At 36.2% G+C, this 13,244-nt stretch overlaps 2 protein-coding genes across 2 annotated transcripts; one reads left to right on the forward strand and one right to left on the reverse strand.

The window, feature by feature from the left end:
- Positions 1–233: 233 nt before the first annotated feature.
- LOC142606099 (asparagine--tRNA ligase, cytoplasmic 1-like) lies at positions 234–773 on the reverse strand. The gene is made up of 3 exons (XM_075777499.1): positions 701–773; positions 428–546; positions 234–314 (listed from the first exon to the last, which is right to left on the reverse strand). Exons 1-3 carry the CDS (start codon positions 771–773, stop codon positions 234–236), a joined length of 273 nt encoding a protein of 90 aa, XP_075633614.1.
- Positions 774–10,454: 9,681 nt separating this feature from the next.
- Positions 10,455–11,693, forward strand: LOC142606101 (uncharacterized). Its single transcript, XM_075777500.1, has 2 exons — positions 10,455–10,994; positions 11,166–11,693. Exons 1-2 carry the CDS (start codon positions 10,455–10,457, stop codon positions 11,691–11,693), a joined length of 1,068 nt encoding a protein of 355 aa, XP_075633615.1.
- Positions 11,694–13,244: the final 1,551 nt, after the last annotated feature.

A 13,244-nucleotide genomic window follows, 5' to 3' on the forward strand; every position in this document is an offset into this window, starting at 1 on the left:
TCTTGTGAGTTAAAAATATACCCTTACTAATACTAAATTATTTGCAAGGAGAGCCTCATCTCTTATATAGAAAATAATGCATCCCAACAAAATTGCTTTCACTAATTCAAGGAAAAATTATTTCTATGGATCAACTTCTAATTGAGGAAAATAAATATCAATTTTTTAGGGAAAAATGAGTAGTGAAACAAATTTTGCAGCTCTTGGATATTCCCATCCCGTAAAATCACAAATCAAGCATAACAATTATCATACCTCTGCTGAATAACCTCATAATGCTCCTCCCTTTGGCTTCCTTCAATTAACTCACCCACCTGAAATAAACGACAAATATCAATTTGTTCATATACAAAGATGCTGCAAAAATTAAAACTAGAATCAAGTACATGGAAACCAAACAATAAACAAGTAGAATAAGACAATGTACCTTTGGTACAAGGACATCCGTAGCAGCCACTGTCTTACAGTCATCATTAACCTTCATGTAGAATGAATTGATATCTTTTGGGTAATTATAGACGACGACAGGCTTCTGAAACTTCACCTCTGTCAAGGATTTGCAAAATTAGAAAAGAAAACCCAAGACATCACAACAACCACGATTCAAGCATAAAGAACCCATAAAAAACAGTCACAGCCCTTTCATGTTCGGATGCTAAATCAATCCCCTATTCAACTTTATTCTCAAACTTCCTGCCACTTTTCACAGCCTCTTCTAGAAGTTCAACAACCTTTGTATATGAAATCTGCTCAAAGCGGGTGGAATATACCATTCTTAGGCAATTAATGCAAGTTTTATCAAACATATCAACCATAAACTCCATATCATCAAGGCAATTATCAGGTAAACTCTGACCCAGAAATTTCAAATATGCCTCCGCACAGAAATTTCAAAACACTGACACAGAAATTTAGCACTACTTTAAAATAAATTCATATTTATCAGGATAGTTGCTTTTATAAAAAATAATTTTGAGAGACCTATGGGGTTCCAATTTCTGCTTTTGCTATTGCTCTGCTGCCGCTGCCAGCCTCTCACTCTCCCAGGTCTCACTTAGGTATTATTTTGTTCAATTGTCTTGATCTCTAGTCGCATTTCTCTTTTGTCTTTTTTTTTTTTTTTTTTGGTGTCTTGCCGCACAGTTCGTGTTGTCAGTTGGCGTGAGTTGGGAGTGTTAGAGGGAAAAGTGAAAAAATTTAGAGGGAAAGGGGAATTGTGCTCCAAGGAAGTTGGGAGTAAGGAGTGTTTGAGGGAAAAGTGAAAAAAAAATTTAGAGGGAAAAAATGGGTATTGGCGTTAGAGGGAATTGATGGACATGTGGGGCTAAGGTTTAAAGTTTTATAAGAAATTGTGTGTTATAAGAAATTTTTTTTGTTAATTTAAATTTTAGAATATATGTAGCAGCATGTGTTTTGAAGTTTGTAAGGTTTAAAGTTTAAACAATTAGTATAATTATTTATAATAAACAAGAACAAATAGGAGTATGTATATGAAATACATAGGTTAATTAATGAAATAAATTAGATATAATTCATAAATTGAATAGCTCCCCAAAATTAGATAATAAAAAGATTATATGTCATATTTTAAAAGAACAATATGAAAATTTTCCATAGTGAGGTATAATCAAATACTATAAAATAACAATATAGTTCAACTAAAAAATATTAAAACAAATGATGAGTTTGCTTAAATGTAAAAATGGTTTAATTTGAGCTCGATCTAGTTGTTCAATTGAGCTTAAATGTCATCAACACCAATATTTTACTATGCTATGCAAATCCAACGGTAAGAATTGGAATCTAAATTGGCGCATGAAGGTTACATGTCGTGTACCCGTACTTTGATTGATCTGCTCTCACAATCAAACCATCTAATCACACCCTAATTTCACCAATACGCATTCTTTACCGTGCTCTTCCCATCCAATAGTTGGACTTTGAATTTGGTGCCATTTTCAAAACTATCAAATTCTAGGCCTATGCCCCTGCAGGGCTGGCCTAAGGCCCCCACCACAAAAGGCTCAAAATTTTACTGCTAAGAAAAAAAGGCATTGTCCCCTATTATAAAAGGCTCAAAATTTTATAAAATTATATATGTGTGTATGTGTATATGTATGTATGTATGTATATATGTGTAGGTCTATGTGTGTGTGTGTGTGTGTGTGTGTGTAATGGTTGTTTGCCTTTTTTATTATTATTAGTCATACTAAAGACAAAACAAATTCCTAGAGGATTACAAATTGACATGTTACCTATCACAAAAAAAGAAATTTAAACATTCATAATTAGGTTGTTGAAATTTATCGATCATAATCATTTTCATATTATATTGTGAACATTTTTTAGTACCACTAATGCATTTTTCCTTTTCATTTCTATCAAGGCTTTTGAAATACAAGACCAATAGCAACCTAACCCAATTGAAACCCTAAAATGTTTCAAAAACAATGTTACAAATGTGTTAAATCACCAATTATAGATTAATCTCTCTCTCTCTCTCTCTCTCTCTCTCTCTCTCTCTCTCTCTCTCTCTCTCTCTCTCTCTCAAAAACAAGTAATAAAATTAAAAATTAGATTACAATTTTACTTAACTATACATTGTCATATATCGAAAATAAAGTATCTTTTTTAATTGACATATATTTTTATTTCTTTTTATTAAAATTTATGGTTCAACTATGATATTAAATTCTCTATATGAAATTAACATTAGTTAAGTTCGTAATATTCTTCAAATTAAGTATTTAATTATATTGTATCAAATTAAACTTGATTTGATTTGTATTAAATAATTTTATTTAATTAATATTTACATATAAATGCTTCACATGAATTTTCATCTTAAGCACCAAATTATGTTAAGTCGCCTTTGCACCCCTATACCTATACCCTAGGGAAAAACTTTGACTACCTTGACCAAAAAATCCAATATACATCCTTTAAATTTTTGTTTAAAATCCATTTTTTTCCCCTTAATTTTTGAAAAATCTCTTTTAACAACAAGATACTAGTAGCCATCCCATGTATCACACATAAGAGTGACCAAGGTAGCCCTCACACATTGAGATTTTTATTTTATCTCAACATTAACCCTCTCTAGTCATGGGTTTTTTAAAAAGAATTTAAAGTAAGGACATATTCCCCCTATAAAATCAAAACCATTTATATCTAAGCACATGTATTATTCTAAATGCATGTGTAGGGGTTTGGGCCCAGAAGGCTCGTGCAGGCCCATTTAATTAGAACCTAAAATAAGACCCAAGGCCCATTGGAACAATTCGCTATGGCATACGTAAAGGGAGTTGACCCCGAACCTTATCATAGTAAGCCCAACCCTGAGGTCGGGTGAGGCAAAGGGACACCACCCCGAGGGAGTTTTAGGTGGTTGACCTAAATATTGACGGGCAATGAGGGAAGTGAGCATAGGGCACGAACATGGCAAGGTCGGTGACCCGAGGGCTTATAGTGTCATTGGGGAAGTTCACCATCGAGGACTCTTTGACGTCTGGAACAAGTACCAAGGGAATCCTCTAAAGACGTGAGGATCCCTTAGGATTCTGATGAACGTTGGAGTATGCATGAGGTGGGGAGAATAATGAAGATTACCTCACTAACAAGAGATTATAAGAGGAAGAAGTGGGTAAAGGATCAAGGTTGGGAAAACATTCTAAGAAAGGAGATATAGAAGGAGTATACTAGGAAACACAGGGGGAAGGGAAAACACGGTGAGGGAGGTACATTAAGGCCAAGAGAAGGAAAATCAGGCGAAACTTAGAGCCCAATTGGGGTAGGATTGTGACAAAGCCCACATAAAAATTAATTAGGGACCCAAATACCATCGTTTAAGCAAGATCTGGTGCTCACAACATGTATGAGATCATAGGGCATATGTCCTCAAGATTGGGCAAGTGTCTTGTTTAATTTATGTTGCACACATTTTAAAGGGACAATCAAAATTTGGTCTTGAATATGGTCAGGCCTCTAGCGATGAGCAGTTAAGCTCAATCATGGAAGAGTTAGATATATTATTCAACCTAAACGTCATTGAAAACTCTCTTATCTATGTATTTTTCTTGTTGACATAATTTTTTAATTTTGTAGCAACCAGAATTGTATATAGCAATTTTGAATTTATTTTCCCTAAACAAACAATATTGGATTTTATTTCTCATTAAAAATGGGTATTTAATAAATTCTTTTGGGCTTTTAAAAATGAATTCTCCTTTAAGTGGAACAGGCCCAAATGAAAGCCCAATCCTGCAAAACTAAAAAGTCCATTGTCCCAAGCGTTTCACTAGAGAAAACATAGAATACAAAAATGGTGCTTTTTCCTTCTTCTTCTCTGAACCGAAGAGAAACCCTAAAATCACAGCTCTGTAATCCAATGGAATATAGATTCAGCTAAATAAGGTATAGAATTTTCTTCAGAATCTAAATTCCAAAAATTTACCCTTTATAGTTTATTTGCTTGATTCTCAGTTGGGTTTTGTTATAGGCATTTGCGTGGTTTGAATTGTGAAGAAAGAAACAAGTCATCATAAAATGGGAGACATTGAGAACGGTGAAAAGGCAAGGAAAACAGTTTTTTTAACCGTGGGAACGACTTTATTTGACGCTCTTGTAAGAGCAGTGGATAGTTGGGAAGTTAAGCAAGAGTTGTTGAAAAGAGGGTATACCAATCTTGTCATTCAGATGGGTCACATGAAGGTATTGTATGTGTTGTTGAAACATTGCTTCTTTAGTTTGAAATTGAGTGAGATAAATGCATGTTAATCTTGAAGATTTTTTTCAAATTGTTTCCATCTGTTATGCTCTGTCACAAATTTTTTTTATTGAAAATTTGAGATTTATATATAAATTACAGGATACCTGTTGAGACTTTAGACCCAAAAAGGGTGACTAACACTCTATGATGCACGGATACGGATACGAGTATGGGTACCATTATGGGAATGCAACCTTTTTTTAAAAAAACTTAGGATACGATACATTAGGGATGAGATACTTGTATTAATAATTTATTAAATATTTTAGTATATTTTTAAGCATTTATTTTTTTATATTGTTAGACATATATCAATTTAATAGTAATAATGGATAATAAAGTGAATCCATGGCCATTAGATGATGTTTAGAATACAAACCAAGATCAAAAGAGTAAATAATAGATAACTAGGTAAGTGTTCAACATTGAAACCAATACATAAAAACATATAAATAAAAATTCTTGCAAGTTTGGGCTATCTCTCACTATCGGGGTTTAGTTTAGAACAATATCCAAGTCATATCACGGGTGTGTCCTAGATGTATTGTTAATTTTTTTTTAAATGATTGGGTATGTATCTTAGAAGTATCTGGTATGATACTAGTACAATACGTATCGGATATAGGTATGTGAGCAAAAATGGAGTATCCGTGCATCCTAGCTAACACCTATAATCACCGAAGATAGGAAGGGGCTACAAATAATTATAAAAACGAATATACTGTAAGGTGATTTAGCGTTAAAGAATTAAATTTTGAATTCAACTTGGAAAAAATAAATCCAAGGAGAAGAAACATATTAACAATAATTTGAGTTCTTGCTGAAGTTGGCTTATTCTCTTCTTGTAAGAACAAGGTGGTGGTTGCTTTAAGTACTTGTTTTCTTTAAGTACAAAAAGAAAGAAGATCGTTACAATAATGGTCCTTCCTTCATTCCTAAACTTTTTTGGAAAGAGATGGTGGATAAATGGATGGTGGGAGATTGGGGGTGAGTTTAAATGAAATACATGTTGTAAATTCTCTCGCTCTCTCTCTAACCATTGTTTGTTAATATTTTCATAGAAATTAATGTTCTAGTGTATGAATTATGTGTGCAAGAGATAAGTTCGACAAATAAGGATAACAGAAATAAGTCTAAAATTTTCTCTACTACAAGTTTTGTACCAATGGCCAAGTACAGATATGAAATGGTATATCATATTATTATCAAATAGTTTTACATTTTATTGTTTGTTTACATAGTTTAATATTTTTACCAATGTTTTTTTTTCTTTTAAATATTGTAGCATCTTGAGACGGGCTCTGAGCCTAGCCTCATTGATTGCTTTAAGAAATTTCACACAAAGAAGGATGGCAAAGAATGGGCAACTGATCATGCTAAGGCATTATATGTATGCAACTTATACCAAAATTTTAATTTTGTTATCAACTTTAGTTTTTTTGTTGTTTTGATTACCCACATGGTTTTTATCTATGTGTAGGAAAAAATGGATGCCATAAAGGCCAAAGTTGTTTCTAAAGGTACTAAGACAAATGATTATCAGATCTTTCGTGAAGTGGTTGGTGAACCAAGTCATGGTCGTACTCTTGGCATGGGAATAGGTATTAAGGCAAAGGATGTGTACAGATTGACTTCATTTAGTAAAGGTAGTAGCAAAAGTTGCAGAGAAGATTTTACAAAAGAAAAAGAAGATTTAGAGGCACGTCTTAGAGAGGAAATGGATTCCAACTAGCAAAAGTTGTGGAGAAGCTTGAGGAAAAGTTTGCACAAAAGGTGCAGTCGATGGGCATACCACGGTACAATTTCAAACTTATGCTTTTGCCTCTTGGATCTTCTACAACTTTCTATTGGTTTGCTATGGTTTACAGCTTGTAGCTATTATAATATTATATTATTTTATATTTAGTTTTGATAAAAGATAATAGGACTATGATACTATCTACTGTTTTGACGGCTATGTATAGGTTTTGTATTTAATTTTGTATATCATATGTGTTTTGTGGTTTACATTTTTCACAATTGTTATATTATTTTAATTTATATTTAATTTTGATTGTGGTTCAAGTAATCAATTAAGTTATTATTATTGTTAAACTAGTCCATAAATGTTTATTGGCGTTATTGCTTTAAGTACTTGTTTTTTTTTTTTTGTGCAAAACAAATGTCACATTTCTAGGAACATGCAAACCATATTGTCCTTTTTATTTGGGGTTTGAGTCTTATTGTAAGTATGTGGGTTATCATTTAGGAAAAATCACGCGTGTAGTACTAATAATTGTTTTTGTTTTCTGGGTACAAAATAGTAACATTTATAAGAACCAAACAAAACTTTGTGATTTCTTCCATGTATGGTTTCATTGAAGCTCATGTTTTGCCTGGACCATTTATGTTTACATTGATTGCTTCTTGTTTTGTTTCTACCAGTAAAACCACAGCTCTAAACCCTTGTCTTCATGCACTGTTAAGGGTCTCTCCCTGATGTTCATGAAGTGCCTTGGTGTTTTTTTTCCCTTGCAAGATCATCATAGAAGCATCCTTGTTTGATAATTTGGCCTATCCTATCTTTTAGTTTTAGGACAAAATTACTGCTGACAATAATTAATAGTATTGGCCAAGGTTTGCACTGGGCGAACTGGCCAAGGTTTGCATTGGGCGAACCTGTTGTAACCAGTGGCTAGGTTTGGACTTGAAATTTTACTTTTGTTAACTTCAAGGGCCAATCTATATCCATTCTTACTTTAAGCTTTGGATTGTGTGAAGGGCTTTGTTAGCTGTTGCACATAAATTCGAAATTGTTATATTATCTTAGTTTATATTTAATTTTGATAGTGGTTTAAGTAATTAAATTCAGTTATTGTTAATGTTAAATTAAAAAAAAAAAAGTTATTACTGTTGTTTATGATATATTAATATATGATAAGATTTGATATGGTATGTGTACTTATTTATTGAAGCATTGATACAATTACAAATTTACTTTAATTGTTTCATTTTAACTCATGTTTAATGTTTTTTTTATCTTAATTTTTTTTTTTTTTAAGGATGGTACTAGCAGAGATGAAGAGGACAACTCAAATAATAACATAGAGGTCGAAAACAGCTTAGAGGGTGACTCAGAGGAAGACTAATATAGATCTTGTCATAATTCTAGTTGTTTAAGTTTAAACAAGGTTTAATTTAAGGATTTCTTTGTATATTTTATATTTTAAAGTTTGAACTTATATGAATTTTTATGTTTCGAGAGATCAATTTTTAGTAATTATTGGACTATTGTATCAATTTTTAGTAATTATTGTACTATTATAACATGATAGTTAAACAAAAATGATATAAAATAAATTATAAATAAATAGATAATAAAATATTTCAAAAATTATATAAAATATTACCACTGATGACATAAAAATTTGGTCATAAATAACTTTATAGTGATGACAAAGTCCCTCGCAATTTAAAATCACTATTATTCCTAACTAATTGCGAGGGGTTAAAATCCTTTGCAAATAAATTTTAGCGACGTCATTATTTGTCTCGTCGTTAATTTGAAATTCGTAAATAACTAATTGCGAGGGTATAAAGGTCCTCACAATTAGTTATTAACGATGACTGCTTTCCCTCACTAAAAATAAGTTGCGAAAGGTTAAAAGCCCTCACAAATAAATTTTAGCGATGCCAATATATGTCGCTAAAAAGTATGTCGTTAGTTTGAAATTTGCAAATAACTAATTGCAAGGGTATAAAGGTCCTCACAAATAGTTGTTAACGACGACTACTTCCCCTCGCTAAAAATAAGTCGTCGACTTTTCTCATCGTTTGGTAATATATTTGTGAGGGTGGATTTGTTCAGTAACGACGGTGGATTGCCCTCGTAAATTAACTATTTGCGAAGGTATGGTCGCAAAATCTCTTTTAGCAACAAGAGCAAATACGACGGCCTTCGAGGGCCATATGCCCTCGCTAATAACCTTTTGCGACGATATTTGAATTTTTGCGAGGGTATTCTATCCTCGCTAGTGGACTCTTTTTTTGTAGTGTACCCCAAATGGCTTTCCAATGTTGTCATGGTAAAAAAGTCCAACGAAAAATGGAGAATGTATGCAGATTTCACCGACTTAAGCAATGCATGCCCTAATGACAATTTTCCCCTTCCCAAAATTGACCAGCTCATTAATTCGACAGCTGGTCATAAACTACTAACCTTCATGGATGCTTTTTCAGGTTATAATCGGATCCTAATAAAGGAAAAAGATCAGGAGAAAACTGTGTTCATCACTAGCCATGGCCTATATTGCTATAAAGTCATGCCGTACGGACTGAAGAACGTAGGTGCCACCTACCAAAGGTTGGTAAACCAAATGTTCAGCAAGCAAATAAGCAGGAATATGGAGGTCTATATGGTCAATATGCTCGGAAAAAGCAAGGAAGCCAAAACCCACCTTGAAGACCTCCAAGAGATGTTCGATACTTTGAGAAGGTATAAAATGAAGCTCAACACTACAAAGTGTCTTTTTAGGGTCTCATCAGAAAAATTCCTTGGCTTCATGGTGTCTTAGCAAGGAATTGAGGCAAATCCAGAGAAGATCAAAGCCATACTTGACATGACTTCTCCTAAGACAGTCAAAGAGGTGCAAAGGCTGATGGGGCGGGTGACAGCATCAAACAGGTTTGTCTCGAAAGCTACTGACAAGTGCCTCCCCTTTTTCAAAACTCTTAAGCAAGCTTTTCATTGGACAGATGAGTGCAAGGCAGCCTTTCAGAACCTTAAGAAGTATCTGGCCAAGATCCCATTCTTGAGCTCGTTAGTAGATGGAGAAGATCTATCTTTGTACTTGGCTATATCATAAACAGTCGTCAGTTCAGCATTAATCCGTGAAGAATCTAAGATACAACGACCCGTGTATTACATAAGTCAGGCTTTCCAAGGTGCCGAAGCAAAGTACCCATGCATGAAGAAGATGGCCTTATCATTAATTGTGGCTTCGAGGAAGCTTTGTCCATACTTCCAAGCCCATGTCATCTTGGTTACGACGGATCAACCAATTTGAAAAGCTATGAGCAAACTAGATGCTGCAGATCGCATGGTCCAATGGGTTGTTAAGCTAAGCCAGTTTGATATTGAGTACAAGCCAAGAATAGTAATCAAAGCTTAAGCTTTAGCGGATTTTATTGTATAATTCACTCTTCCAGACCTTGATCGGCAAGAAGAGTATTGGAAGATTTGCACAAATGGCTCGTTTGTTGCAGGACTCGGAGGTGTCGGTATCATTATGACGTCACCCAAGAAGGAAGTCCTTAAGTATGGGGTTCAAGCCCAGTTTCTAGCAACAAACAATGAGGTAGAGTATGAAGTAGTCCTTGCTAGCCTGAGAATTGCAAGAGCCCAGGGGATCAAGAATTTAAAATTGAGGACTGATTCTAAGCTGATTGTTGGGCAAATAACCAATGAATATGAAGCAAAGGAAGAAAGAATGAAGAAATACCTCAAGCTGATGATTCTACTCATTGAAAAATTTGATGACGTCAAATTCGAGCAAATCCCAAGGGAAGACAACTCAGCTGCTGACGAGGTTGCTAAACTGGCGTCAACTGAAGATGGCTCAGCAATGACGAAATTCTCATGGAAGTCCAAACAATCCCCAGTATCAACAAACTGTAAACCCTTTTAGTTCAGCAACCAAAAACCTAGATGGACCCGATCCTGTCTTACATCAGAGATGGCCAACTCCCATCTGACTCATTAGAAGCAAAGAAGGTCAGAGTCAAAGCAGCAAGGTTCACTGTTTTGAATGGTGAACTTTACAAGAAAGGATTCTCGATACCATACCTAAAATGCCTAACTCCTGAAGAAGCAAGATATGTATTGCGAGAAATACATGAAGGCGTATGTGGTAACCATTCAAGACCTCAATCTTTGGTGGGAAAAACGGTTAGGGCAGGCTACTTTTGGCCAACTATGCAAAAAGATGCAGTTGAACTTCTCAAGAAATGTGATAAGTGTCAGTGGTTCAAAAATGTGCAGCATATACCTGGGGAATTACTGACGAGCATCTCCTCACCATGGCCATCTTTCACATGGGGGATTGACATCGTTGGTCCACTTCCTCGGGGGAAGAAGCAAGTGAAGTTTCTGCTCATTGCCATTGATTACTTCACCAAATGGGTCGAAGCAGAGCCACTAGCAGTAATCACAGAAGGCAAGATACAGACCTTTATTTGGAAGAACATTGTCTGCAGGTTTGGAATCCCTAAGAAGATCATCTCTAATAATGGTTGGCAATTTGACAGCCGAAAATTCAAGGAATTTTGTGCAGAGCTGGGGATACAGAACCACTATTCGTCACCTGAGCACCTATAAGCTAATTGGCAGATAGAAGTAATAAATCGTACTTTGCTTTAGCTCATTAAAGCACGACTTGAGGAGGCAAAGGGTGCATGGCCCGAAGATTTACCTGGGGCTGGGGTGTTATGGGCCTACAGGACTACAGCAAGAATACCAACAGGAGAAACTCCATTCAAATTGGCCTTCGGCACTGAAGCAATTATTCTCGCTAAAGTAGGAGTATCCAGTCTTAGGCAAGCTCATTATGATAAAGGTACAAACAATGACGAGATGAGACTCAACTTGGATTGTTTGGTTGAAGTCAAAGATGAAGCAGCCCTGAGAATGGCCTGGTATCAACAAAAAAAGCAAAAGTACCACAATCAGAGGGTGAAGCTTAAAAGGTTTAACCCAGACGACATGATGCTAAGGAAAGTTTCACAAACTACTAGAGATCCAAGGCAAGGGAAGCTAGGGCCTACTTGGGAAGGTTCGTACAAGATCATCCGTTTCTCCAAAAGAGGAAGCTATTACCTGAAGGACTTGGATGGCAAGCCACTACCACGTCCCTGGAACGTGAAACATCTCAAGAAGTACTATCAATGAGAAATACTGATGATGCAAAGAAGATCAGTGGGCTGGATGCTTCGGACTTCAAAGGACTACTGGTTCTCTCTGCGGCCTGAAAAAGAAAGAAAAGCGAATCAAAGGCGACCGGGGCTGCCGGCCAAAAACCCTCCGATGGCAAAGTTAGTTTTTCTCTCTATGTTATCTGAGTTCCAACTTTTTTGGAGTAAAAAATGAACACACCTTTGCTTTGTCAGAATCAGTGTTTATATAGTGCTCCCATAGACGGTTATTGAATACTGGAACCTCCCCTGGATTCGAGGAGGCAAAAGGATTAAATGTAACTAACATAACCGTTTAGGAGTTACATTTCTATTTCACAACGGATATATGACAGTTATGCGTAGAATAAGGGATCATCATATTATATTCGGAGATTTTCCTAAGTATGATGTCCTCGTCTTGGAATTCCTTCGTCGAGTGTGCCTGGTAATTCCAATAGCATCCTCGTCCACCAATCTTTATGTGGACAAGTCCTCTTGGGATAAACCGTGCGCACCCCATGGACGAGGGACGGAGCTTCACCATCATCCTCAGGACGGCCTTGCCCGTTACCCTCGTTCTAAGGATAACTCCTGGACGGCTGCTGAGGTGATGACCGTCCAGGGATTGTCAGCGTTTTCGTCCCAAATCAGTTGCCCCCTCGTCCAGGAGTTATGCAACGTATCGACAGATCTTAGGACGAGTTCATCCCCCTTTATCCTTCTTTTTTTTTTTTTTATGCATTGCGTGTCGCACATCCATAGGGGACCAGTCATCTGTTTTTATTCCTTTGAGGCATGCACCACGTGTCACCTTTTAGTTGGTTCCGTCGTTGCGGTTACCTAGACTTTTCTGCCTATAAATAGTGGTTTCCCTCTCATGCCCCTTTCACTTTTTCAAATTTTCTGCTTTGACACTCTCGTCCGTCGCTTCGTCTAAGAAATATCCTCAACGTCCTTAGTGTCTTTCGTCTAGAGCCAGGTAATCTTCCTATACTTATTTTAGCTTTCCTTTTTAAGTGTTAGAGCGTTTTCAATGGCCTCCTGCTCGTCTAGTGACAGTGTGGCCAAGGCCATAGACGAGTACCACGACGACTCTAGCTATGAAACTTCTAGTAATGTTAGTAGTAGTAGTGGTCATACAACTGAGGAATACACATCTGGTATTCCTGGAATCCCCGTAGAAATCTTTCAAGAGAGTGTTAGGATGAGGACAGCCTCTGGGGCTGACACCTCGACGAGCTCCCCGCCGTCCTCCCCTTTGGACGAACGGGAAACCGTGTATATTTGTGCTCTAGAGGTTCCTTCTAGGACGGACGAGAGAAGGTTAGACGCCCTTAGGACTTGGTTTCAGATTCCTGATGATCTAAACCCTAGGTTAGCTGTCCGAGGTGAATGGTGTTGCCAGCCTCGTTTTGGGATAGGTGTCTATAAGGCTTATTTTTTGGGGGGCTTAGACTTCCTTTGAATGCCTTTGCTAGGGAATTACTCACTAGGCTGGGCTTGGGAGTGTGTCAGCTTAACCCCAACGCATGGTGACTAATTGTCT

Source organism: Castanea sativa, chromosome 8 (genome assembly GCF_040712315.1).
Source record: "Castanea sativa cultivar Marrone di Chiusa Pesio chromosome 8, ASM4071231v1".
Taxonomy (NCBI): domain Eukaryota; kingdom Viridiplantae; phylum Streptophyta; class Magnoliopsida; order Fagales; family Fagaceae; genus Castanea; species Castanea sativa.

Excerpts from the sequence above, each read along its gene's own strand:
- LOC142606101 (XM_075777500.1), top strand. The coding sequence starts at position 10,455 with ATGGACCCGATCCTGTCTTACATCAGAGATGGCCAACTCCCATCTGAC. Across the intron at positions 10,995-11,165 it reads CCTTTATTTGGAAGAACATT|CTCATTAAAGCACGACTTGA; the intron begins GTCTGCAGGTTT and ends ACTTTGCTTTAG.
- LOC142606099 (XM_075777499.1), bottom strand. The coding sequence starts at position 773 with ATGGTATATTCCACCCGCTTTGAGCAGATTTCATATACAAAGGTTGTT. Across the intron at positions 547-700 it reads TCTAGAAGAGGCTGTGAAAA|AGGTGAAGTTTCAGAAGCCT; the intron begins GTGGCAGGAAGT and ends AATCCTTGACAG. Across the intron at positions 315-427 it reads CGGATGTCCTTGTACCAAAG|GTGGGTGAGTTAATTGAAGG; the intron begins GTACATTGTCTT and ends CGTTTATTTCAG.